The following is a 27642-nucleotide window of genomic DNA, read 5'->3' as shown; positions in this document are numbered from 1 at the left end:
TGTTGATATTACAGGCAATGCTTTTCCTAGTTTGCATTTAAAGTGAATTTGAGGCTGTAGAAAGTGCTTCCTTTAGGCAGAGGTATTCTAAGTAGATCAAGAATGGTGTAGCGTGGATGGCGCCTAAGGTTTATCAGCAACTTCACCCTAGGAATGTCACCTCTGGACATACACAAGTAGCTCAGCAGTCATGTCCTTTCAGCTTTGCTGCCTCTAGAGATATTACAGATGATGTAGCAAGTTAAGCATCATCATTATACAGAAATTACATCTTGCAGTAGCATAAGCCTGCAGTTTCACTGCAATCTTCAGTTAACTGTGGGAAGAAATAGGTTTTGACATGCAAGCAGTTTGTATCTGTTACCCTTTTCAGTTAGTTATGTGGCCGATCTTATCCTGCTACTTAGAAATAACTATAAGGGAGCATATCTTACCTGAGGATGAAAGAAGGCTATGTTGAATTTCTTTGGTCAAATTTTAACCAGTGACTTGAAAATTACTTTCTACTATAAACTCTCACTTTGAGTATCTATGTGTACATCTAGTTTGGTGCTTTGGGAATAAAATCACCACCTGTTTCTCCCATAGTCCCAGATTTTTTTCAGTGAGAATATTGGTAGAAGCAGATCTGCGGGAAAGGGTTTGATCTCAGCAGGATTTATGTGATAAGCATAGTTTTAAACATGTGAGCATACATTTCAAAAGTCTAAAGTTCTCTTAATGTATAATTTGCCTTTTGTATTCACATTTCCCTCATTGCCTTTATGAGAATGTGTATTCCTGTGCTCATCTGAAATTTTGTCTTTCCAGCATTACAGAAGCACTGTTCTTGTGTCGAAGCACCTGCAGTCATGTAATGTAATGGTAAAACACTTCTCCTTGTAGTGGTTCCTAATCAGGTTACTGCGAGAAAGATACTTTTATAAGGTCTCTCTCAAAATCCCCAACTTCTTTCTGAGAAGTGAAGGTTGATGATTGGAAATAGGTGCTGAAAAGAACTCTAAAAGTTGCTGAACTGCTGGGCCAGTTTTTTTGGGTTATCTGAGCAAAGTGAAGTTCATGTCCTTTCCCTTTTCCCTCTTCCAGCCAATGTGTCTTGAAACTGCAGCAGTAGATCGGGGGGTAGTCATGCAATTATCCTTTCGAAGTAACTGCTCTCCCTATGTGGTTATACTGATTAGCAATCTTTAGTTTGTAAGTCAGGGTTCATTTGATTATATGTGCTTCTTTATCACTGCCCTAGAGTCACTCATTTAAGAAGTAGTTACAGAGTGTGCAGTTCTAGTTCATACTCATTGTTGACCTTTGGGCTTCTGCACATTTTGTCTTGGATAATGTTTTTCCAGTAGCAGTCTAGCTGCCATCTAGCAGTTCCTGTCTCCTTGGTGAATTCTGTTGCAGGCCTCTTGTTTTCATTGTGCCTGGATCAATCTCAGTGTTTCTATAGCCTGCTGCATTCATTTCTGTAGTATATATAAAGTCACTTTGGGTGGAAGAGTCAGTGTGGTTTCAGCGTGAAATGTGCAAGTGGGGTCAGCATTGGACTTTGCTGCTAAGGCTTGCGTAGAAAATGGGTTATATTTCACTTCCTCTTAGTTAATTTGTGTGGTTAAAACAAGAGATTGCTTTGAAATGTGTCTTACGCCAGCAGACCTTTGATCAATGAACCAAGAATCAACAGCTTGTATAAATTTTAAAGCTGTTTACTGTCCATGCTCTGGCAAAGGACTTATGTATTTGTCTTTGCTATGATAACAACATTTTTGTCTAGTGCTCCCTTAGAGCTGCTCAGTTTTCCGCACATAGATTCAGAAAATGTTCGCTTCACCTAAAAACCTCAAAAAGCAAAGTTTTTAGGGAGTAACCCGAAGTATTATTTTTATTATAGCATTTGGAGGATCTGGTAGTTGGTATTATGCCTTTGGCAGTGCAGCCTTTGATAATGTGGTTCCTTAGTGTAGATTTGTACATCTGCATGCAGGTTCAAAGAATAGTATAGCTATGGCAACACAGGGTTAATGTGTTCATATAGGACTGTGTGGATACATTTCTGGAACTGGAAAGCATAGTGTTAGCTTGGATATCCTTCTGAGTTCTTCTGCATAACACACAAGAAAATGGTAAATGATATGATCTTTTTTTTTTTAAAAAAAAAAGCAGCCCTAAGGCTGAAAAACTGTTAAGCATTCTGAGTTATTAGAAAGTCCTCCTCTTGATTATAAAAAAATAAACAATCTACAGACTACACTGCTGCTGGAATTGATGTGCACATGTGAAGGTAGCCAAGAGCCAGTCTATGTGATGAGGTTAAATGAGACACAACTGTAATGTGACACAACTGTACAGTATTTCTTATACCTGATGGACAAGGGTAGTTCAGCTTGTGTTGAAGCCCAGTAATATGGCTGTTGTGGATGTTGTTTGCAGTAAGTAGATTCACTATAAGTAGTATGCAATGCCAGATTGCAATGTCACTGTGACAGCTGTCAATGTCACAGTGACAGCTGAAAGAGAATTCTAGCAGGTAACAAGGAATAAATACTTTTCTGAGAGGGGAAACAAGATAGGTAATTGTAAACAGCAAACTTCTAATAAGACGGAAACCGAGGATAATTATGGTGCTATGGAAAATGCTGTGGTTGCTGCACAGCTTATAAACTTTGTTGTTGTTGTTATTCTAATAATAAAACTATGGTAACTGTTTGGCTGCAGTGCTTCCAAAAAAAGGGCATATTCGATGTTCTAGTGTTAGGGACTTGTTGCATGCTGTATATTACACTTAGTGTCGGAGGTTTTAATTGGGTGTTTGCATGACATGATTTGTTTCAAAAGTTTTCTGTCCTGTGTGTGAGAGTAATTTGTTTTAGCAGCTGCAAAGTGCACTTGAGTCTGCGGTGTACATTGATATGTAATTTTCTGTTTTCTTGCATGCTGATGGCATTTAAAGGCTTTGAATTTTTCAGAGCAATAGATGTTCCTTCTAGGGAAGATAATACAACGTTCTTCTTGTAGACTCAGTTGGATCTCTTTCGTGCACCCTACTGGTTTTGGTATTATTTGAATAAATGGATAGATAGAAGCAATGCAGACTTCTGCAAACTCATAATTATCTGTACTACCTGAGACATTGTAAACAATATTGTCTCAGAACCCACTGTCAGACACATGGGAATAAAGATAAACAAAGCCAACTGCCTTTGACCCACACGGAAAAGATGTATTTTCAGAGAACAAAAAATTGCATCAGAGATAGGGGGATGACTTGGTGGAAATACAATCATCTGTCCATCAAAATGACTGCTATAAAGGGGGTAATCTAATAATGTAATTCTCTTATGCAGTCTTTGTATTTCTTTAGTATGTGAATGCATAGTGTGTCTTCCCCAGTGTCCTTTTCTCCACCTGGCAAAAACTAGGGAGAGGAAGAGGAACAGCCTTCTTATTTTAGACTAGTAATATATACCATTTCCACTTTTTGGAAGGCTTGATGTCTGTAAGTAGCCATGTTTAGTAATGTTTACTTCCAAGAGAATAGTGGACGTGCTGTTATCTCACACATTTGATACAGGTAATACTTCATTTTGCCCCTTGCCTGTGAACTATCTCTGTTCTGGGACCCATGGGAGGAAAGTATTGCCTGGAGAGGAATGATGAAACCAGAGGTGAACGGAAGCTGATCTGCAGTAAATTCTTAAGAAGGCAGTAATGCGTGGTTATGGAAAGCAGGTGGTTCAAGGTGCTGATAGCTGCAGTGTTTAAATCTGATCACTGTATCAAGTGGCCAGGCTCTGTTGTAGGCAAACTCTTCCTGAGTTACAGTGCTTCTGATACTGATGCCTTCAAGATATTCTGGTGTCCTCACATAAAAGACTGAGTTACTGTAAAACTTTAAAATAGGTAGCTTTGTGAAGAGTAGTTGGTGGTAGTGGTTGCCACTTTTCAAAATTTACCGTTTCCTGAAATGTCAAGACAGAAGTTTATTTTTCAGAATTCATTTTAATGTATTTCAACGCTTCCTTTTTGTTTTTGCAAAGTGTTTTACAATAAAATGACTAAAACAATTGCTCCCTCACCCATCCAAAAAAAGAAAGCTTTTGTCAAGCGGGTACTTTTGAATACTTTCTGGCCATCCATATTTGATGGCTTTATATGCTACAGAATAGAAAAATACTTTGATATAAGTAGATCAGCTTAATTAAAGTTTTCAGATATTTCAGCTATTAAAAACTGCCCCAGTAAAATGAATTGGTTCTAAGGAGTCTGACTTGGAGGGGAAAAAAATAATCTGTGATATAATCCATGTCTAGTACAACGTACATGACATCAACACGATCAATCTTTTCTTACAGTTTGTATTTGTTACCTTCTATTTGCATTGCCAATATTTCTCTCCAATTAAAATGAGTATTTTAGCAGAGTCAGGGAGTGAAGTCTTTAAATTGAGATAGATTCTCTTAGTGATGAATACCTTTTGGGGTATAATTGCAAGAGTGGTACACTGATAGAGGCCAGCAGCAGATGTATTCTGTTTGTTATTCTCATGTCATAATAGTTGAGATGAAAGAGTGAACTTGTGGAAATGCTCACGGATAGGAGTTTTATGTTTCAGTCCAGTTTTTTGTGTGAAGCCTTTTAGAATGCAAATGTATTAAAGTAACCGCAAGGATTAAAGTTTGTACAAATTCTCTTCCTCTTTATGGCAATTACCTTTTCAGAATGACTTTCATTACTTTCACCTCAGCATTAATACTTTAGCTGAGGGATGTTTTATACTACATTTCCCAGAACACTTATGTAGCTGACATCTGAATATTCTCAAAATAAATCACAATCTGTCATTTTGATGCCAGATTGATGGCTTGTGGCTTTCTCATGTAGCAGGATTGATTATGACAATACAAAGTACCTTATTGTACAAAACTGCATAATAAGGTATAAAACTGTGTATTATTTATTATTTCCATCTTGAGGCCTTATTTCATTAACTCTCTGACCTTTTCTGTCAGATGTTATTGTTTCAGTAGAATCTTTCTGTAGAATTGGAAGTTTGTTCTCAATATTAAATGTGTCCCTGGATTTTCTTATTATATGCAAATGGAGTAGTCTTCAGTATTTTCAGTAAGGATTGGGGTTTTTTTTTTGCAGTTCTTTCAATTTCTGGTGACATTACTCTGCTCGCTTATCCCACCAAGACCTACAGAAACTTGGGTGTTTTAACAAAACTCCTTGCTAAGAATCAGCAAGAAGTGAAGGTCTGCTTGAAGTTACCCCTTTAAAAGGGCAAACAAATTAAAATGAAATTATTATAGTTTAGGAATCAATTCCTTCTAGTGCAAAACACAGTTTTAGTGTTAAAAACTGCTGTTCTAATTGTAGAAGTTATGCTTTCTGTAGCAGGTTCATTATTTATGCGACATGACTTTTCCCATCAATAATTCTTAGATTATGCTAATCAACAATATATAATTTACATGCAAAAGATGTAAGGTGGCACTGATAGATCATTACTTAGGGCGACGTAGATTATACTGATGAAGAGTACAAAAGAGTTTTCTGTCTCAGTGCATCAGGAAAATAAAATGCTAATCACTCTATTCTTGAGTTCATATACTGCACAAAGGTATTGATGTTACATGTGCTAAATTATCCTTCTGATTTAAATTATAGCAATGATCTGCTCCATTCATTGAATGAGTGCTTCAAATAGCTGCTTGTCTATGTTGTATTCTTCTCTTTGCAGCCACTTCTGGATGTGTTTGAAAGCCTTAAGCTGGACTTGAAGTTCATGGTTTGTGAAAAGTGACACGTGTTTATTGTGAACCTACAGAATGAAGAAAAATGCTATGTGGTCCTTGTGTTGTGCTGCTCTTCTCCCTGCTTGATTTCCCTCTCTTTTTTCATCCTTCTGTATGTCTCCCTCCTGATAGTACTGTTTCCCAGTCTCATATCTCTTGGTATAACAGCTTGTCCCATCTTTCTTGGTTACTTTCTTGGATGCTAACAGGGATTTGCATCAGGACTGTTACAATTTCAGTTAAGAAATGTGAGAGCTAAAGGAAGGCTTTATTGTGTTTTTTGTTCCTTTTAGTTTAGTGTCAAATTTTCTGTCCCTTGTTTGGTGATTCTCCCATTGTTCTTCCCAATTCCCTTCTCTGTTGTTATTCCAGCCCTGAAAGGGTGTTGATTTCCCATGACTTCATGAGGACTGTTTTTTTTTTTTCTGGTTTCAGACCTTTCACAGCCACTGGTTTTGCTGAACATTTGGAGTTAGTTTTTTCCTCATCTGTGTCCTCCCTCCACAATGTCCTCTCTTCCTCAAATTTTTCCGTGCTCTTGCTGCTTCAAAATTCAAATGTTTATAAATAACTGGACAAAATTTGACAAAACTGGAACATATCCCAGTCACGTATAGCTGTTCTGGGTTTTTTTTGGGTTAAGAAGTCGTGCATTTTACTCCTTTCCAGCCCTGCGTGTTTTAGAGCCACTTCGCTTTTTTTTTTCTGTTTAAAGGCCTATCTGTGCTTGTGAATAGTCAGCTCTAAGGTCTTACCTGAGAAACATCTGATACATCTATTTGTAAGTGAAACAGTGTTGCAGGTGAGACCAGAGTTTCATCCGTCCTTTTTTCTGCCTGAGACTGTTATAGCAGATGCCTAGGTAAGATTTTTAAATCTAAGGCCAAATACATGAGGATACTTCTTGCCAGGCAGTCTTCTAAGAGGTCTTCTACTAAGAAGTGCCAGGTCCTGCCCTTGGGTCACAATAACCCCACACAGCACTACAGGCTTGGGGCAGAGTGGCTGGAAAGCTGCCTGGGGGGAAAGGACCTGGGGGGGGGTGGGTGGACAGCCAGATGAACATGAGCCAGCAGTGTGCCCAGGTGGCCAAGAAGGCCAACAGCATCCTGGCTTGTATCCCCCACAGTGTGGCCAGCAGGACAAGGGCAGTGATTGTCCTCCTGTGCTGGGCACTGGTGAGGCCCCACCTCGAATCCTGTGTTCAGTTCTGGACCCCTCACTGCAAGAGGGACACTGAGGTGCCGGAGCGTGTCCAGAGAAGGGCAGCGAAGCTGGTGAAGGGTCTGGAGCACAAGTCTTGTGAGGAGCAGCTGAGGGAACTGGGGTTGTTCAGTCTGAAGAGGAAGTGACTCAGGGTGGGGACCATATTGCTCTCTACAGCTACCTGAATGGAGGTTGTGGAGGGGTGGGGGTGAGTCTCTTCTCCCAGATAACAAGTGACAGCACAAGAGGAAAGGGCCTCAAGTTACACCACGGGAGGTTTAGACTGGATATTAGGAAAGATTTCACTGGAATGGTGGTGAAGCATTGGAGCAAGCTGCCCAAGGAGGTGGTGGAATCGCCGTCCCTGGACGTGTTTAAAAAACATGTATATTTGGAGCTTAGGGACATGAGGATGGACTCGGGAGTCCTGGGTTAACAGCTGGACTTGGTGATGTCAAAGGTCTTTTCCAACCTAAGTGATTCTATTATGTTGTTTTCTGTATCAGGTGAGGACATGTTTTAGAAGAGATTATTTGAAACTTCTAAAGCTTAGAAATATTCTACATGCTCAGCAATATGCTGGCTGCTTAGACATGCATGTGTTTTTCTTCTGTGAACTTGACCAGTTGAGTTTCTCTTGGCTTTGCTTGGTTTGGTTTTTTTTTTTCCCCAGAGTAAAATAAATTACAAGTGAAAGTGTTCTGAGTGACAATTAACTTGGGCTTGCCAGGATGCTGGAGATGTAGAGGTGATGGAAATGTACTATTTATATCCTTTGTTTATTCCAAAGTCTCAAAATGCAAATTTGTCACGAGCTCTCATGAGAGGTCAGTCGTGGAATCTCTTAGGGAGATATTTTCGAAATTATCAAAGCTGAATTTAAAGAATGAAAGTCAAAATAATAGCCTGCAGGATATGTGTGTGTGGGTTGGTAAAAAACCTTTTTGTCTATATTGATCTACTAAGGTTTTAATCATAGGAATGTAGTATAACACTTCTTATAAGTTAAAAGAACTTAGAAAAAATCCTGGCCTTCTGAAATGAACCTCTACTGAACTGCAAAGAGCAGACTGGACTTAGACTTACAAAAAAGGGTGAAGTTTTTTCATAGCACAAAGTATTTGTCTTGCAAATCTATTTAAGTATTAGGAAATAGGAGAGCAGGCATTAAGTTGGAATGGAAAGAATGTATATAGGATGGTTTGTGTGCTGTAGCTGTACTAGTGAGTTTGTAATTCCTGTCAAATTCTCACAGTTGGAAGTAGTTTGTGAAAGAAGAAACAATTTTCTGCAGGATGTTTTTTTTCTTTTAAAACACTATTAAAAAAAAGGCATGGCTGTTTTGGAAGTACAGGAGCATTCAGTTAAGAAAGTGTTTGCTTGGAAAGTGCCATGGCTCAGCATGTAGCTACGATTGCCTACTGGAGCTAAATGTAAAATAATCAATTAATGGTCTTGTGTATCCTGAATAATTACTTCCTGTAGCCCTTGTACTCACTGTGATGGCAGCATTTCTGCTGCGTTTAGGGTCCTCAAGCACTGTTCCAATGCAAGAGAACCACCAGAGTGAAAGGGATATGTAGGCGGACAGACAGATAGCTCTGAAGGTTGTTTGACGGTGTGGTAGGACTTCCTTCAGAAGTTGAAAAGGACTGCAGAAATGCCTTTATAAAGTTGTAGGTGAGACTGTCAGTGGCTTTCACCAATAAAATCTGGCTTTGGAAGTGCAGATCTTGGCTGCAAAACCTTACTTGGGGCTGCATTTTAGTCTGCATCTGACCTGATCTTAGAGTCTATAAATAATTATTTTCTGCTGGTTTCTCAGACCTGCATAAACTGCATTGCTGCTTCTTGATTTTATTCCATTCCTGTTCAGTTTGGTTTTTTTCCATCAACTTGTGTAAACTTGAACTAAAGAGTCATGTGTGAGATTTGTGTTTTTTAAATAGTTTAAGGCAAAAATCCTTTATCCAGTATCTAGAATTTCTGATCTTGCAATTGTGATGCATGAACAAGATGTGAATGTTGTATTTTGTAGTACCTGTGTACCCTGTGCTAGGGTAACTTGTTTATTCAGCTTTTCTGTGACACCTGTTAAATTGCAGTAGCAAACTCTTTGAGGTAACTTAGCATTCTCTCTTTCAATAAACTTGTGCCATGATATTTAAGGCCTGAGTCTAATGTCTTAGAAGGTGGCAGCAAAAGGCAGAATTTTTATTCCTGCACAGTATTTATTACAGAAAAAGACATAATTTCTGATACTAAGAAAATGAAAATAATTAATGTGACATTTAAAGATATTAGGGTGGTGGTCGTGGGGGGAATTGTTTGAGTACAGTCCAAGTCTTTTTCAGCAGGCTGTCTTTAAGAAGTCTTTTTCTTTTCTCTTCCCTGCCCAACAGTGGCTGAAAGAGTGAGCTCTGGGGAGAGCAAAAGGCTAGAGCAACCCTGTAATGATTATTTGACAGAATATTCTCCCACTTGCTAACCATTTTCACTGTAGTACTTATGCAGCTGAATTTGGTTTCTATTCATTTAATAGATCATCTTGTTGTCAGAGAAGTGTCTGTGAAGCAGAAGACTGCTGTAACCGTGCCTTCTGTTGCAGATTTCTTTGAGTCTTTTGCTGCAGCACAACCTGAGAGTAATTGCTCAAGCAGTGCTTCCCACCACCTCTGGTTTCAGGGTGTCCCTGAGGAAAAAGGCACTGAACTGATTTCCTCTGGTATTTAAAGCCTCTCTTGTAAGTCCTCTGATATCAGTACATACACCAATGAATGGATGAAAAGAAAGAGATAACAATAAACATGCTCAAAAACATCTTTCCGGTGAATGAACAGTGAAACAATAAATTATGCAGTGTGTGCAGCACGGTAGAGTATTCTTGCTCGTGTTCTGTTGTTTTTTATTGTAGTAGTTAATTGTCTGCATGTGCAAGTACAGCAAGGTTGAAATAACTGGTATACCTTATTGCGTGCATTTGCAAGGAGAATCCTGTGTTGAGTTACTGAACTTATGTCTGTTTCTGGAGGAAAAAGAATGACAAAAATGCTTTAATTTAGGAAGATGAACAGGTACATGAATTTCTTTGGTCCTGAAGTCTACCATTTTTTCTAAGTAATAAGTGCCACAAATATGTTCACTGATGCAGTGGGTTGGGTTGTTTGTTTTTTTTTTTTTTTTCTTTCCCTTGTGAGGATGCTTATAAACTTTTAAATGATAGTAGTAAACTAGTGATCTGATTTTTTCAACATGTGCATACCCATGTCTAAGCACACAGGTTGCCTGTTAAAGTTAAGGGTGCTACTCATTTTCTTCAGTTACATGGGTGCTCTTTGCTGGATGTTTGGATGGTAGCCTATATCCTTCTGCTCAGTGGAACGAGGGAGGTGTTGTGGTGGGGTGAGAGGGACAGCCACAGTCTGGCTTTGCGTAGCACCATAGGCAGGCCTTATCATTAGGGTTAAACAACAAAATGGAAATCTTTCTTGTAAAAAGCTTAAAGTAGAAAAAGAGATAACTTAAAAAGTACTTAGCATCTTTTGAAAGCAGTTGTAGATAACCTCACTTGGAAGTTAGCAATAATTTACAATTTTCCTGTCTTCTCTGAGCACCGGATTTTCCGAGCCTTAAGAATCAAGCTGTGAGAGAGAGAGGAAAGAAGCATGAGAAATATCGGTACATTGTTTTAAAGACAGTGTTGTATTTTTAAATTTAGTTAAACTCAGAATTTCATGTTGCTGTTCTGCTAGAAACAATGTAAGAACAACTAATATGTGTACCAGGTTAATGGGATTTCCTTTAAAAACTATTTTGTGTGAGCTCAAGGCAACCGTGGGTTTTGCCGGTCAAGAAATAAATGAACTGTCTTTCACTCGAATTCATTATCCTTCAGATCACTGCAATTGGTAGGGAAGATACAAGGCACCAATGCACTTTCTAACTGACCAAAAAAACCTCTGAATCAATTTTTTTAGACTAGGCTTTGGTGAATTTCTCTTTATCAGTGGCATGCTAGGATGCTGTGTTTATTTAAGTTAACACACAAATGTTACTTAAAGTAGTTTGAGTTCAAATAGCTCAAAGAACAACATCCATTGTAGTGAACTCTAGCTAGTCTTTGTTCAGGCCCTTCCATAAAGAAAACAGCATGCACCCCTGTGTGCTGACACGTTTTATTTGAGAGGAATTAATGGTTACTAGATCTTCTTTGTTTGAAAAAAGTAAAACCCCTTTCCCAAAGGCTACACAGCTGCTTACTTGCTTACTGATTTGGGGGAAGAAATGTCAATGGAATGGGTATTAAAATATTTATTAAAACTCTTGTTGTTGTTTACCGAAGTATTTTTGGACTATTTTTTCTCTTTAGAACACAGTTGGTTTAAATGTTTCAAACAAGTGTTTTAGTTCAGAAAGATCTGATATTGGCCTCAACTGTTTCTTTCCTTGATTGCCACTAAGAGGATCACACAGCTGTTTTCTTTGCAAATTAACTGTTGAGTAAATATAAATAAATAGGATTGCTACTTTGCTGTTTGTGTGGTGTTTTTTTTTTTTTTTTTTTTTTTTAACCTGGATATGCTTTTTATCAGAACTTAGATTGCTAACTTGCACCTACTATTTTTCTTGCCTTCTAAAGAAAAAGTATTTGGTAGTCCTAGAAGCTGAATTAACCAATTAATCCTGGAAACTAATTAACAAAGCACAAACATTCGTGGCAGTGGCAGTTGTATATTTCTCCACAACAGCCCACCTCTGCCTTTAGCCTTACCACTGTTTGGAGGAGAAGGTAGTTGTCCCTTTGGCCTTCTCATTTGTGGCTTCTTTAGCAAATTTATCAGCTGATTTGTCAATTATTTCCAAGTTTGATGATGATACTTGGTGATGATTCTTTTGATGTTGGCACTTGTACATGAGGATTAATTGTAGCGATTTCAGAAATCCTGTTAGAAATAGCAGGAGAGCTTGAAAACCTGACCCGTACAGATGCTTGGGAACCTGTGGCATGGGCTCAGTTTAAACTATCCATTTATATATCCCCCACGGGTTGAAAGAAAGCAACAAGGGTACCTCTCAAAGGAATCAAACATGGAACCAGCAGACTGCGTATGGTTGCACTGCTGTTTCGAGAATAGCTAGGCACTGCAAACAGCCTTTTCCACTGAGCACGGTGTTGGCTGAAACACAGGTTAGGGAACTGAACAGGCAATTTGCAATAAATGGAAAAAAAGTAGGATACTAAGCTTCAGTGAGCACTGGGTGATTATGGATCAATTGTGCAGAGAAAATTTGAGGAAACTTAAAACTGCTTTTAGTACGTGGACTGTTTACACAGAGTTTAATGCAGTGGATAAGCTGTTGATGACTTTTGCAGATTGCATTAGGCCTTGTATCCATCCAAATCTTCTTTGCATTACTGGAAGGATCAACAGAGATGTTTGTGTCTTCTGTAGCACTAATCTTAAAACTGGCAGGGTGTGTGTAATGAAGGGAGTGGGTGGGCTGCTGCCCTCATACAGGATGGGGCAAGCCTTAGCTGGCAGGTCTGTTGCAAATGGGTGTGGCCAGAGCAGTGCTGTGAATACATACCCTTTGCGCTACCCAGTAGATGCTGGTTCTTTGAGAGATGGGGAGGGAAGGTAAGTGCTACTACTGTTGTAATTGGGTTTGTTTTTTTTCTTCAGCCTTTGATTTAAGACGTCAGTGACCTGAGCCTTGTATTAGAAATATCTGATCTATTGCAGTAAGGCTTAATTTACACCTTATAATTTTATTAGCGTGTGACTATAAACTCACTTAAATCAGGAGTTTATTTCTTCACAAAATGTATGAGAAACCACAACCCCTTCCTGGAACCTTATGGAGGATTAATTTCCTAAATTGCATAATCTTACTAATGCTTTTCAGTGAAGACCCTCTACTACCAACAGCAACATAGTGTTTCTTCTGAAAATATGCATGATGTTACAGACTGGAAGGGGTGTTGGTTGGTTGGTTGGTTGGTTTTTAGCTGCTGTTGTGTTACTGTTCATTGCTTTTCTCAGTGTTCTTGTGCTGTGACAGCTTTGTTTGGATAAGTCACAATTGTGGGGTTGTGTGGGATTTTTTTGTGTGAAGTAGCAGGATTTTTTTTGGTCAAAATGCTAACGTGCCAGAATACATCCATACTTCTGCTTGCAGGGCTTTTGGCCTATCATGAACCCTCAACTCTGTGTTATTGGGAATGACAGTGCACATAACTGGCAGTTAAAACCTTCTGAAAAAGGAGAGACAAAACATCCCCCAAACACTCTTTGTATTAAACATCATTCTCATAGGAAACACATTATTTTTTGTTGCCTTTTTAATATGCGTAGACTTAGTCTAGAATTTGGACTTTTTCTGCTGAGCTGGACTATAAAGGTTTACTTTTGTATGATCAGTAACAGCATATAGCTTCGTGTTGGTGATCACAGTGATGATGGTCAGGGAGGTTTTTTTTGAAGAGACATTTTGTCCTGCTGTGGATTTAGTAGCCTATGCGACACAAATGGCTAATATGTTCACCTGCTCTTCTTCCTGGCAGAGTGTCCCCACAGCCCAGCCAGTTTTTCCTACCATTGAAAAGTTCCTGCCTGCATTTGATTTCTGTTACAATTATGTTGTAAAACAACATCAGCGAGCCTAGAGAACAGTGAAATATATTAATTGTGGGGAAACTCTTACTCAGTACCCCAGGATTTAAACTGTGAAATCAGTTTAAACTTTCAATATTATTTTTTACTGTCGAATTCTGATTGTCTTCTTACTGGCACTGAAGAGTGATGGTCACTGTTCATTTGAGGCTGTTAAATTTCCAAATGTACTTCAGGCTTGTTTTTAATATTGTTTGTAACATCTAAGAGTGAGGATCTAAATAACCCCTTCTGCCTGGATTACAATAGCTAGCAATGTGGACAAAATACATTTGTACATATATACAGATACACACACACATATTTAAGTAGTTGCACACATATATATAAGTAGTTGATGATTTCCAGTGAATCTTATGTGCCTGGATTATATTGTGAAGTTTTTTTTAGTTCATGGAAGTTTATGAATAGTACTGTTCTTCATGTGAGCAAATATCCCATGGATTCACTCTGTTTTAAGACATAGTACTTGCTTCTCGACTGCCTTGCACTTTACATTTTTTTATACTTGCATAGGATGGGTGTCAAATGGTATCAGTGCAAAACAGTATAAGCAATGGCAGAAGAATGGACAAAAGCAATATTCAAGACGAGCATGTCCCTAATTGTTTCTTGCAATATTATCATGGTCATAAATAAATGTAATAAATCTATGCCATCTGCTAAACGAGCAGAGGGATTCATTTATTTCTTGGGATGTAGATGTGATGGAACACATCTTGAGGCTTCTGATGCTGCAACAAGCTAGTGATTTATAGTTTATAATCTATAATTAAGAGTTGCAAGTTAGAGGTGTTTATTGCTCTCACATAGCACCATGGCAGGTAAAGGAATACCTGTACAAAGTGGTTGCGCAAATATATGACTGAGATTCCAAGTTAGCACAAATGAATTGAAAATCTAGCTGATAACTCTTGACATTTTTATTGCCATCAGATTGAGCTTGTTTTCTTTGACTGTAGCATGCAAAGATCAAGTTAGTGCCCTTATCTTGCTTGGTTCTAAAAGTATTGACACAAACCCACTTTTCTTGTTTGTATTTTGTTGTTTTTTTTTTTTTTTTAATATTGATTGTATTGGAAAACCTTCTAGTAAATTGTGGAAATGCTTTAGAAATTCAGGTTTCTGTAAGATCGAGTTTTCATAACTCTAAAGGTACAGACTAAAGATATGTCTGTGATTTTCTTACTTGACTGCCTTTCCACAAGTACCTAGGTGAACTAGGTAAAGTTGATTTGTATTGGTACACTGCTCTCTGCAGCTACAAATCCAACTTAAGCGAATGAATTTAAAAATCAGAGTATTTTATTGTTTTTATTTGTTTGGCATTTTTTTATAAATACCTTAAATCTTGCAATGTTTTTTTTTTTAATCAAGTATCAGCCTTCTTAAATCCTATGTGACTAATTATAATAATAATGTAAAAAGATAGTTAGCAGCTAGAAAATTACATCCTTGTCTGTTGATCCTTCAATTAAAAGCCTTCAGGTACCTCACTAAACAGTTTGTAGGTTTTCATGGCGTTCTTGATTTTCTTTTTTTTTGGTCTTGTATTCTTTTGTTTCTTAAGATCACACAAAAAAGAATTTGACTTAAAGTAGGAAAATACTGGGGTCAGGAAGGAAAAAGGTATGAGGAAAATGCTAAGTAATGGAAGTGTTTTAAATGAGTGATGGTGTTGTTTGGGAGTGAAACTAATTTCCAGATTAGTAAAATAGCATACTGTTACTCTGATTTAATTATGTCTTCACAGCTTGCTACTATTCTTTATTCAGAGTAAATATTTTAAACTCCACTGTTTCAAAATGTTCACATTTGCCCTTGCATTCAGCATAAAATTAAATAAATGCTTTTCATGCCTAACAAAATGGATTGATCTTTTCCTTTGATTGTATAAGTATTTGTCAGTGGAATTAAGTATAAATATGAATTTATGACTAAGGAAAGATCTAATGTGATTTCTGGAAATACTAAATTTTCACTTTCTAGGAAGAATCAATTATTAATCTCTCATTAATAATTGCTCATCAGTGGTAAATGGATTTGTTTGGACTGTATGTGGCATTCACCCATGATTGTTCAGATTGGTTTCCACTCCTAGCTTGTTTTCTGCTCTTAGAGAGCAGACAGAATTGAGGATTTAAGAACAGAATTAAGTAATACTTTTAAGGGAGAATTCCTACATTATTCCTACTACATGTTTACATTTTTTGAAATACTATTGTCATACAAAATACCCAAGACTTCACCCTGAGACTTTGTAAAAGATTTCTTATTTTTCCTGTGCCATCAGTAACTAATATTATTGTGCAGCACAGGAGAGATCACTTACGCCGTCTTGCTGGAGAGGTAAAAGCCAATGTTTTTTTCTCTTTTTAAAGTGGGGTGGTAGGGTGGGAGTGTAGAGCTTATGCAGACCATGAGATTAAAAAAGCTTAGTTTTGCTTCTGTTGTTTTAAGTAATGCAATGTTGTAGACAAAATGGCAAAATTAGCTTGCAAACACTGACTCTGCTCTTCATTTATATATAGTGCAAAGTGGGTATGTTTTTTGTTGGGTTTTTTTGTGTATGAGTGTGTGTGTGTTCTCCTTTCACCCCCTAGACTCCTCTTCATTGTACCTACTGGACTAGAATTGTAAATGTTAACATCATACAAGTGCAGAATGACAGAATGGTAGAGGCTAGAAAGCACTCTGGAGATGCTCTGGAGGTCATCTGGCCCAGGTCTCTCCTGTGCAAGCAGGGCCACCTAGAGCCAGTTGCCTAGAACCGTGTCCAGACAGCTTTTGAATGTCTTCAAGGGTGGAGACTCCACAATTTCTCTGGGTGACCTCTGCCAGTGCTTGGTCACCCTCACAGCAAAGTAGTGCTTCCTCATCTTCAGATGGAGCCACCTGTGCTTCAGTTTATGCCCATTGCCTTTTGTCCTGTCACTGGGCACCACTGAGAAGAGCTTGGCTCCATCCTCCTTGTACTCGCCCTTCAGGTATTTTTGCACATGAGGTTCCCTCAGAGCCTGCTCTTGTCTAGGCTGAACAGTCCGAGCTCCCTCAGCCTTTCCTCATAGGAGAGATGCTTCTGTTCCTGCATCTCCGTGGCCCTTTGCTGGACTCTCTCCAGTATGTCCACATCTCTCTTTTACTGGGGAGCCCAGAACTGGACCCAACACTCTAGGTGTGGCCTTGCCAGTGCTGAGAGGAAGGATTGCCTCCCTTGACCTGCTGGCAGGACTTTTCCAATGCCTTTTAATAATCTGCTCCCTTACCTGCAGAAGGCCCCTGTCTCGTCTTAAGCCACATAAAGCAAAGTTCTCTGATTCACAAATAATTTTGATTAATTCAATCTAGCCTTGAAGACCCCTCTAGGTTCTGATTTCACATCAAAGCCATATAAACTACCTTGGCATTCTCAAGCAGGAAAACTCAAGGAGGAATTCAAGCGTGCAGGTCCCTGTGATGACACTTACTGGACCCCAGCCTGACTTTCCAGCTTCCCAGGAATACAGAGGGCACCTCTCAGAGAGAGCTTCTACTTTGCATCATGGAGAGACTCCTCAACAAGTTTTATCAACCAAAGGATTTACCTGGCAAATAAACTCCTTCGGAGTATGGCCGGAGCTTGGTTCCGTTTGCATTGACAACTCCAAAATGCAAACAGTTTTTATTTTACGCCCAGTGCTGTTATTTTGAATGGTCTTTGGTAGGGCTTGTGGAAGGTGCAGGAGCAAGAATAGCCAAAATGTCTACAAGTGAGCTGAGCAAAGTCAGGGAGCAGAGAACATCAGGATTGTTGTGAGAGAAATTGAAGTCAGAGTGCTTTTAATGTCTCAGAACACTTTTCTGTGGAGAAGTGCTTATTCAAGTTCAGCTTGAAATATTTTGGTAGCTAACAGTCATTGCATTAGCATTGATATATAATAACAGTTTGTGTCTAAAATACATATACCAGAAAGTGACTGTTGGATTCAATATATTAAAAAGGCCTTTCACTAGGATTTGGGACAGAACCAAGTGTCAGCATTTTGCAGTGATTAAAAGTGCATTTATATATTTGCTGTCTCTTGGGGGCTGTTACAACTCTCAGCACTGACTGTTACCACATAAACTGAAATTTTTCACTCCCAAAGAAGTCTATTTTTTGCTTGGTACTCTTGAATAATTTTATGTACTAGTTACTCTCAGTGGCTAAGACAAATGCAGCTGTTGTATGCCTCTGCCCTGTTCATATGTCTCTGCTCATTGTGCTGTTCTGAGACTCCTGCAAGTTTTTTGGGCTTCCATTTTTATTAGTTATTATTAGACTGAAAAGCTATAAAATGATAGAGGCCTGTGTTATGGCCAGGTGCAGAATACAAACTGGATAGTGACAGTTTCTTGAAAAGGCAACATTATAAAGGGTCAGGACCATCCTAATTTATTTACTAGCCTTTCTATAACCAAAATGACACTTGAGGATTGCTGTGTTGGATCAGGATGGACCCTGGCTATTCCAGGGGCTGTTTCTATGAGGAGACAGGTATTGGTCGTTTTTGGAGGAAAACTCTGCGTTAAGGAAACTGTGTAAATTTTTAAGCAGTTAGAGACTGGCCAAACTGCTGAAGATGGTGCAGGTCTGCTCAGTGGCTGCCACTGTGTGGTGCTGCCCTGCAGGGCAGGGTCTCTGTCCCAGCAGCTCCCCTGAGAGAGTGTGAGCCTTCAGCAGAGCCCTGGAACTTGGGGTGGGGCTGGGGAAATCCGTGTAGCACTAGGAAAGGTGGAAAATAGATTGATGTGTCTGTGTAGACACCCAGCTAGAGCTGGTGTTGTAGACAGAAAGCTGGCTTTTACAGCTGCAGGACCTTCTTTGAAGATCAAGGATTGCCAGAGAGAGGAGGGTCTACCTGACTAAATGGGGTGAGAGCATCTTTGCTAACAGGCTGGCCAGCCTGATGAGGAGAGCTTAAATAAGGTACAACATGGAAAGTAAGGATACTGTAGGTGAGGATGCAGTGACAGGTAAAAGAGAAACATCAGGAATGATAAAACGGGAAAAGACACCTGTAAAAAATGTATATACATGAATGCATGCAGCTTGAGGGAAAAAGAAACAATAGGGAGAGACAGCTGTGCTTGTGGTCACAAGACCTACAGTTAAGCTGCATTAACTACGGAACAAGGGGAGTTATCCCCTTTACTTGTCGCTTAGGCCATATCTAGACTAGTACCTGCAGCTTTGGACAGCCCCCCTCTCCAATGCAAGAAAGACATTCAGCAGAGCCCCCCCAGGATGGCAGGGCGGGAGCCATTGTCCTGTGGGAAGCTGCTGAGGGACCAGGGCTGGTTCAGCCTGGAGCAGGGACAGCTTGGGGGGCACCTAGGAGCAGCCCTGCATGCTTGCAGGGGTATTACCAAGGCGAAGGACCAGCCATGTGTGATCAGGAGGCAAAAGTTGTGATCAACTTGCAAAAGTTGAAATGAGAGGTTCAGACTGCATGTGAAGAACAAATTTTTCCCCATGAGGGCAGCCCAGCAGTGGGACAGGCTGCTCTGGCTTTGGTATATTTGACTGCAAAAATTGGAGTAGCAGCGATTTATCACAGTTCTACCTTGGTAATCTAAAGGAGAGCAAGGAAAGACTGCAGTGTACCTAGCCGCTCCTATCTTCATGTGCAGTGTCTTCTTATAGGCTTTGAGGGATAATGTCACAAATGCTTTATGCTTGCTGTTTACTTTCTTATTCATGTGCAGAATTTCCATGGAACATGATGCTGGTCTTTCTGAGGCCACGTCATTTCCATTCACAAATCCAGTGGATGTGCTGGCCTCTGTTAATTCTTTAGAAGTATTCCAGTTTTCTGTTTTAGAAGGAGGACTATAAGTGTCCATAGGCTAGTAGAAGTCCATGGAAGCTGGTTCAGCATAGGGCTCCCTGCAATTAAAATTTGGTTACTAAAGCTGGTCTTTCTTATTTGTTAACTGTAACAAACCATAGAATCTAGAAATTCATTTGGCTCAAATAATAGCTGAAATAAAGCATATGCAGAGACTTTACCTTTCAAAATAAAATATTTTGATTTTTCAGTAAGTGACACCTATATTCCTGTTCTGGAAACAGTACCTTGATCACGTACTTCACACATTTAGCATGTTGTAAATTATTTAAATAATTCCATTTTAATATTAGAGATGTGACAGTTCTAACCAGAACAAAACTTCAATACAGACAGACCCTGTCAGCCTCTCTTGAGGCCTCTGCCTAAAGCTGCAGTTTAAGAGCTTATGATGTTTCAGCCCAATTTATAGAAGCTATGTAAGGCATTCAAAATAAGAGATTATAGAATGGTAATTGCAGGCTGCTCCAACCATATCCAGTGTTTCCACAGTACTTTTTGCTTTTCTCAAGTAGAAATCCAAATTAATTTTCTCCTTTCAGAGAAATAGACTTCAGAAACAGATTCTACCTAGCTTATAAATAACAAATAAAATTTACTGCTGCTGTGCACGTGCTGATGAATCCACCTGAGATGTTTTGAGTTACACCAGCCAGTGAGCCAGGGGTTGCAATCAAGGTTCATCTGTTTCTTTGTAGGAAAGTTAGTGTAACAAAATGCTGATTCAATTCATCTCCAAAAGATGGTATGTTGTTTTGCTGTTGAATAATTTTCTACATAGTCTAATGTATTTCCCTGCAGCACAACATCAGTTGTTGCAGTGTCACAGATGGAGTGATGCACTTCACTCATAGGAGAGAAGTGGCAATATGTTTAGTGATATAAAACAGCAATTTAACAAAGTTTGATAGTAAATGCGACAGTGGTTTAACAAGACTCGATGGCAAGGTACACTTGATTATTTACTACATAGAGCATAGGGTCAGACAAAACTGTCAGGGAGACCCTCCTGTGCGAGTCATGAGGTTCAGAAAGGACCCCCTTGAGTTCTCAACTCCTTCTCAGAGGAGAGTTTAGAGGTGGCTGGGTCCAGACATAGTCTCAGACTCGGTCAGTGTTTTATAGCTAAAGGATTATATGTGCCCAATCAATCCTTTGTATTACTTCACTAAGGTTTCAGCATGTTATTAATCACTTACCAAGAATCTGTTGCAGCAAGGGATCCCTCAGCGGTGAGCAGTAACCTTGAAAGGCATCCCTACTGGAGGGGAGATCCTGGCATGCAGCCTGCTGCTGTGCAGGAGAGCTCAGTGGGCCCTGGGCTGTCCAGTATTTATGGAGTAAGACAATTCATAGTCATATTTGTGTACTGAATACTTAAGTTATTCTTCCAAACATGGCTTGAGTCAGACAGACCTTGACCACCTCTGTGTTTAGATGGATGTGTTGCTTAAATTAGCCCTTGGCTATCGTGTTGTGTGTTTACTTGCCTCCCCCAAATCCACTTTGAGTTGGATGCAGCCATCATGAGCAGACACCTATGCCTTGAAGTCCTTGCTAGTCTGAATTGGCCTTGGGATGTTTTCTTGGCCTGTGTTACTTTTCCTTGATCACTTCTTCCAGAGATTTACTTGCTAATTGCCTGCTTGACAATAGAGTTAAGTATTTTATACTGCAAAAAAATCTGAGGCAGACTTACAGAATACTTCAGCCCTCTTATTATATAGCTTGCACTTGACTGTATGCTTTTCCCCATTTGTTGGAAGAATTTGTTCTGCGTTTTTTTTTCATCCCCTGTGGTTGTCTTTAAGTCACATCTTATATATGGTAACTGTTGCTGTACTCTGTCTAGAGTTGCATATAGGTGAGTACTGTTTTAATTTAAAGGATTCACACAGTGGTTCACACACCATTTCTTTTATAAATCCATTTGGGGTTTAGACTGGGTTTGTATTTTTCATTTTGGTATGAAAGCTGCCTGTCCATGCATAGGCAGTTTATTTACATATATGCTTTACTTAGTTTAGCAAAAAGGGCCCTGGTTACCAGCTTATGATAGTCAGCTTTCTACTGTACTGGAACGTAGGAAATGTCACACGCAGTAAGGTCACTGATTTACCTGTGAGATGGTCTCTCCATTAACCTGCGACACATGGCTAAGGAATTAAAAACTGGAGCACAGAGAGGCTTAAGAGCTGAAGCTCCAGTGAACATGCTGGGCAAAATGCTGAAGAGCTGTTTTGGCCTCCTTTCACCCTGCACAGAACCCCCGGCAACCAAAAAGTTTTGTCAGATCTTCAATAATTCTGGCTTTAATGTTTCAGCCTTGTATGTGTTAAATGTAACTTACAGGCTTTGGAGGACAAAAAGAGCTGGTGATGTAATGAGAATGTTAGAAGACTCAATGAAAAGTAAACCCAACCTTTCTGCAATCAAAGTGCTATAAAAACTTTATTCCCCAAAACAATTTGAAACTCTTTGAGCGTATTTTGGCTTCATGTGTTTAAACATGTATGCTGTTCTGATTTGAATGGGCAATTGCCTAAGACTGTTTTGCGTAATAGATTTTGGTTGGGTTTTTTTCTATGTAAAGCTTGATGCATATTTAGTTTAAATGTTTGAATCAATATCTAATCAGTCTTTTGCAGGAGTTTGCCATCTCATTTTGATTGTTCAGCCATCTTGGTATTTTAATTAGTGGGCTGAAGATGTTTTCAATCTGAACATAATTATGGGTATGTACCTTGCTGAACTGGGTGGGCATATGGGTGTCTTCATTTTGTTAGGACTTCTGACAGGTTAAACGCATTCTTGAATAACTTCTGCAATTGTCACAAAATGTGGACCAACTTTTGGTCCTTGATCAATTTTTTTTTTTTTTTTTTTTTTTACCTGCACAGTTAGACAGAGCAAAGATCATCTTCAGTTTCTAAGGCTATAGCAGCTTGCCTGCTAAAGAAAGTGAGGAAAATGAAATCTGTCATATTGGGGCATATAGAGACCTCTAGATAACCAGCTTTGGATGGTAAAATGCAGTATTTATTACGTGGGAATAGCCTGATGGCTTTGGCATAGGTCACCAAACACTTTGCTTTTCAGATTTGCAGATGGAGCCCTGAGAGCGTGAGCACTGCTCAGACTGTGGCCAGACAAGGTAAATCTAGTGCTGTGTTTTAAGTCATCTGGAATATTCGTGTATGAAGTGAGAATAGCTGGGTTAGTTGTACTGATGTGTGGCTGAGTTATTTAGCTATTGATATAATATGTTGTTGGCAAGTAGCACACCTTGCATTGCAGAATTATATGCCTGTTGATTAGCTCTGTTCGACACTACTGACTGATTAATTTTTTCCTTTCCAATGGAAACTAAATCCCTAGCTGGCAATGGCTGAAAAAATATTTCTGTTGCTACCTCTAAGTTTCTGTTAATGCTGATGTGATGCTTGCCACTGGCCTGGTTCTTGCTGTGCAGCTGCACACCAGGAGGCAGCACAGTTGCCACAAGTTTCACTTGGCTGGCAAAGTTTAGAATAGTTTAGAAACTTCAGAATCTTCTTCTGAGTGAAAGGTTGCCCTTCAGACTAGCTGTGTGCTACACAGCTGCTCCATCCACCTGGCCCTCATCTGGTGAAGTGCGATGCTTTCGGATAGACAAGGAGGCAGAGCACGTGCCCCAGGGCTGCCTGCAGGTTGCCTGTCTCTGGGTAGATGCTTCAGGGATGCTCCCTCTGCAGCTGGGCTGGAGTGTGTGGCAGCTTTTTTCCTGACCTATATGGTTGGATAATAAAATGCATGCAAAAGACAGAACAGATGTATTATCTTAAAGCAGCGTTGTGCTATATTTGCTCAGCTACTCCCATAGGACTTCTTTTATACTTTGTTTTTAAGCAGGAAGCTAAAGGGGCAGCCTCCCGCTGAGTCTGTGTGAGTGGCATGGAAGAGAACAGGGATCTCAGCCACAAGGCAGGGATAAAACTTTCCTGTAGTGCTTTTCTAGGTCACTTTGTCTTAAATTTCTGGTCCCTCTTAATGAACTTTTTGTTGTTTTGGTTTTTTATGCTGGTACTTTTTTCATGTTTTGCAATAATTTAGCTGTTATAAAAATAGCTCAGTGTTCTGTACTATTGTGTTCAAAGGCTGACTTAGAGAAGCTGTGAGACACCTCACTTCTGGTTCCTGTACCAGGGCTTTACTGAAACTTTTTCAGCATTCAGAAAAGTTTTCTCTGCGGGAAGGAACTTGCCCTCAATCACTGTTTGGCTTTCCCAAAGGCTATTAAGCTGCTAATGCCACATTGAGAGATCAGGGGACAAATCACAGTACGTTACCGCAGGCATGTTGCTCTCCTTTTGAATATAGGAAAGCTGCTGCGTCAGGAAAGTACTAAAGTCTTTTAAATAAAATGCTGTATTAGGGGTGCAATACTAACCTTGAGCTTGTTTGAGTCTCGGTGGTTCTGTACTGAGTTACAGTTTTAACAATTGCCCTTGTGTGTTTCAAGTTACCACAAAGTGGACATAAAATAAGGCATTTTTAAAAATTATAAACCCAGTTACCTATTTTTAAGGAAGCAAGATGTGTTTAGGAAACTATAGAGTTTGGAACTGGAGGCATTTTGGTTCAGTGAAGGCCTTGTAAAACATGGGTGTGTTTTTTGAAGGACAAGGTTGGCTTTTTCTTCCCTGTTTTAGAAACTTAAGATGGATATTTGATTCAAATAGCAGGACTTCTAGACATGAGGCAAAGAGGATTTTTATTATAAACATAATTTTAAAAATGCAATGTTGTCCTATTTTGAGAATATATGTAAGTATGGAATGGTTCAAAGATCTAAGTTTAGTTCAAGGTACATGTTCTAACTAAAATTAAGTTGAATTAGTAACTGGTGGGTATGCAATTGCAATCTGAAGCGGGTTTTGACTGTTTCATGTAAATATTTAATTCTGAATTAGTTCTCCTCCAGCTGTGACAAAAATGTGAATTGCTGAGCAGCAATTACTGCAGTTGACATAAAATTAATCATTAATATAGGATGGGCAAAGTGCAAATTGCACTTTCAGCACTTTCTCTCTAGATACCCTTCAATTTCTGCTGCTGTCAGTTAACTATGTTCCCCTTTGCCGCGCTGGATTTTCCAGTGGCTTGAAACAACAGGCACAAGCTATAGAGCTGCTGATCATTGGTGAGGGATGCAGAGCTCATGAAGGATTCAGCTTGGCTTTTAGAGCAGGACTGGGTGGTTAACCTTTTTTTTGCCTCTGGCAGAGAGGCAAGAAGAATGAGTGCAGATCTCTACTACTGAAAATAAAACATATATAGCTATTCTTTGTAATAATAACTATCCAGGGCAGTTGGTTCTGACCTTATTGATTTATAGAACTAGGAAGAATGAAATTCTCCAGTGAGACCATTTCAAAAATTTCATTTATGTTGGTGGTTGAGCACACACACACACACACACACATAACTTGCCTCTGGGGGAACCCTTACTGCCTGTGTATATGTTGGGAAGTAGTGGAGCTGATTTTCAGCAGATCTTGAAGGCTAAACATTTCATGTGGAGGATCTACTGCCCATGCTGCACGTGTACTGAGTTTATCTGAGACTACTGTAGTCTTACCCTGTGGACTGAGCATCCGTAAGCAGTTGTTGCACCTGTGGTTTGACTCTCCTGCAAGGAATCCAGTTCATGTACTCTATGACCACTTCAGGAACTGAACCAAAGCATAGAAAGTGGGCATGACTGGGCTACCCTGTTCAAAAGTGAATTTCTAGTATGCACTCAGTGGCGACATTGACTCGCTGTAGTGCAGTGTTGTCTAGCACTATGTATGTAGACTGCTGTCTGAAAACTTCATCTGGAGAGAGAGATGGAAAGCAAGCAGGTATTTCTATGAGTGCTTTGTTTTCACAGAGTCTTTCCTGGGACATTGCATGAGTTTAACCCACTCACCCTCCTTATTTTTATACTTTTATTTGAGCATTTCTTAAAAATTGGGTTGGTGTACATGGAATGGTCAGGGGTTTCCAGAGGTCATTTAGGGCTTCTTGCAATGGGATAGCACTGAAGCCTCTGAGGTTGAATGGTCTGGAAAGATCTGCTCTGGTGAATAATTTTTTTAAACTTGAACAATCTCAGCACAACTTGAAAGCATTTGTTTTTTGAATCCATGTTTTTGCATTGCAGCATTTTTATGTAGAGTCATTTTCAATTGAAGCCAAGTGCGGACTTCAGAATGAAAAAAGTTACAGTAGAGCTGACTTGGTGGGAGGAATAACTGAAAAAATTAAATCTTTGCATGAAAATGAAAATTCTGTCAAATAGCTGACTGGTTGTTTTGGTTACAGTTTTTTGGGAAAAAGTGGCTGGGAAGGGGTAGTGACCAGAGAGAAGTTTCTGCTAATCCTGCATTTGAAAGTCCCTAACTCCTTCTGCAAAAGGAAGAAAGCTGCTGCGCTGGATGTTCTAAGGTTTGCCTGACAGGAGGTGAGAAGTCTTTGATGATCAGAGAGTTGCTTTTGAAGTGCAAGAATCTGACTGATGAATAGCTAGGAGCATTTTTGGTGATGTGTAACTTCACTGAGGTGTAACAAGGATAAGTATTTCGTAACTGGGTGATGTCTCAAATCTGTATTTCTTGGTTTTAAAACTGCTATCCCATCCACCAAGCAATCATTTTAACTGATGTTCTTTAAGAACTGCTTGCTGAGAAATCTTTGTGCAAGTGTTTACTTTTAATCTGTTTTACCTGAAGCAGCCTGGAGGAAGTTGGCAGATACTAATAGAGTGACTGTGTTCCTTTCCGTTTTGCTTGGTGCTGGGAAAAGAGCAGGCTTAGGTGTAGTGTTTCCTAAATGAAACAGTTTATATAAATTCATGAGAGCTGGAGAAGAGATATGTGATGAAAACAAAAGTGAAAATAAAGGGCAATGGTAAACTGTGGAACTAGAATTATTAATATGCTTATTTATTTTAGCTAATCTTAGACGAATGCACTGTTATCTTGTATACTTTATACTTTTGTGATGATGTTGCTTAAGGTTAGTGATGGCCTTTCACACTACAAAAGGAACTGACAAGTTAACTGCAAGTCTTGACTATTTCTGAGCTGACTATCTCCACATCTGATGGATGAAAGCATAAAGCATGTGTCCAATTAGCTAATATTGTGGGGTTTGTTTGGGGGATTATTTTTTTTTAAATAATTTTATTTTACAGGATGCTGCTTATCACATTGCATGACAGAATTGTCTGCTTCAGATGTCTGGAAGATACAGATGCAGTCATGCAGTGAGTCAGGATCATTTTCCCTGTCCTTGGTTATGCCTTCAAAGAGCATTTGGCAGTTGACAATGTCTACTGATTATTCAGAATAGTTTTGAGAAAAAAAAAATCATAAAATATACATCTTTGCAATCAGTAATTACAACCTATTTAAGATGTAACAGAACTGGGAAAATAGCACTTTTTTTTTTATTTTCAGTCTTGCACTTTAGAAGGGTACAGTACTGGATTAAATGACGTTCACCATCCCACATAATGCACTTGATTAAAAGCTTCCTGTGTAATTCTGCTTGTTTATGAATTAGGAACCACCAAGAGGATGACCCAATACACCGATGACCTTGAAGTTTGATTGTTAGCCAGAACGCTCCTATGCAGTGAAATCAAATTCTTAAGTGCCAAAATTTTAGCTATTTCTCCGTAGTTTTAGAGATAGTCTTGCTCTGTACACCAGTGCTTTCAGAGGTTTTCAAGAATGTTTCTTTATTTCCCTGTTGTATGGGATATTTGGAGAAAAGATGTTGATTTTTTTCTTTGTGAGGGCAGGTTGTGGATTATATGGGTCTACTTGGAACAGCGTTTAGCTAGGGAGAGAGGAGCAGCCACAGCAAATAGCAGGAAAACTGTTTTTCTCTCTGCTTTGTCACCTGGGCTACACTGGCTGACTATACAGTTCCTCGCTTCATGCTGATGTTTGGGTAGAGGTTTCTGAGAGATGGGAGAGATAAGGATAAAAATAGAATAGAGCAAACAGAAACTGAAACCACTGCATGCACGTATGTCTAAGTAGAAACAACCTTGCCTTTTTTTTT

At 39.3% G+C, this 27642-nt stretch overlaps 2 protein-coding genes across 6 annotated transcripts in view; both read left to right on the top strand.

The window, feature by feature from the left end:
- FBXO15 (F-box protein 15) overlaps window positions 1-27642 on the top strand; it is a 63740-nt gene extending 36098 nt beyond the window's left edge. For all 5 annotated transcript variants that reach the window (XM_080379229.1, XM_080379230.1, XM_080379227.1 and 2 more), the window contains one exon: window positions 1-27642. This exon is cut by the window's left edge and continues 10359 nt beyond it. The gene's annotated coding sequence lies outside the window, so the exon portion shown is untranslated.
- Window positions 12267-27642, top strand: part of LOC308060466 (uncharacterized protein) — a gene marked incomplete at its 5' end in the record, with an annotated part of 27070 nt that continues 11694 nt past the window's right edge. Inside the window, 3 exons of the mRNA XM_080379232.1 lie at window positions 12267-12640; window positions 22653-22699; window positions 26765-26836. Of these exons, the coding sequence (XP_080235358.1) occupies window positions 12267-12640; window positions 22653-22699; window positions 26765-26836 (493 nt within the window). The remainder of the gene's footprint in view (window positions 12641-22652; window positions 22700-26764; window positions 26837-27642) is intronic.

This window comes from Falco punctatus (genome assembly GCF_963210335.1).
Source record: "Falco punctatus genome assembly, chromosome: 3".
NCBI lineage: Eukaryota > Metazoa > Chordata > Aves > Falconiformes > Falconidae > Falco > Falco punctatus.
Note: the sequence above shows the minus strand (reverse complement) of the source record. Positions and strands in the feature narration are given on the sequence as shown.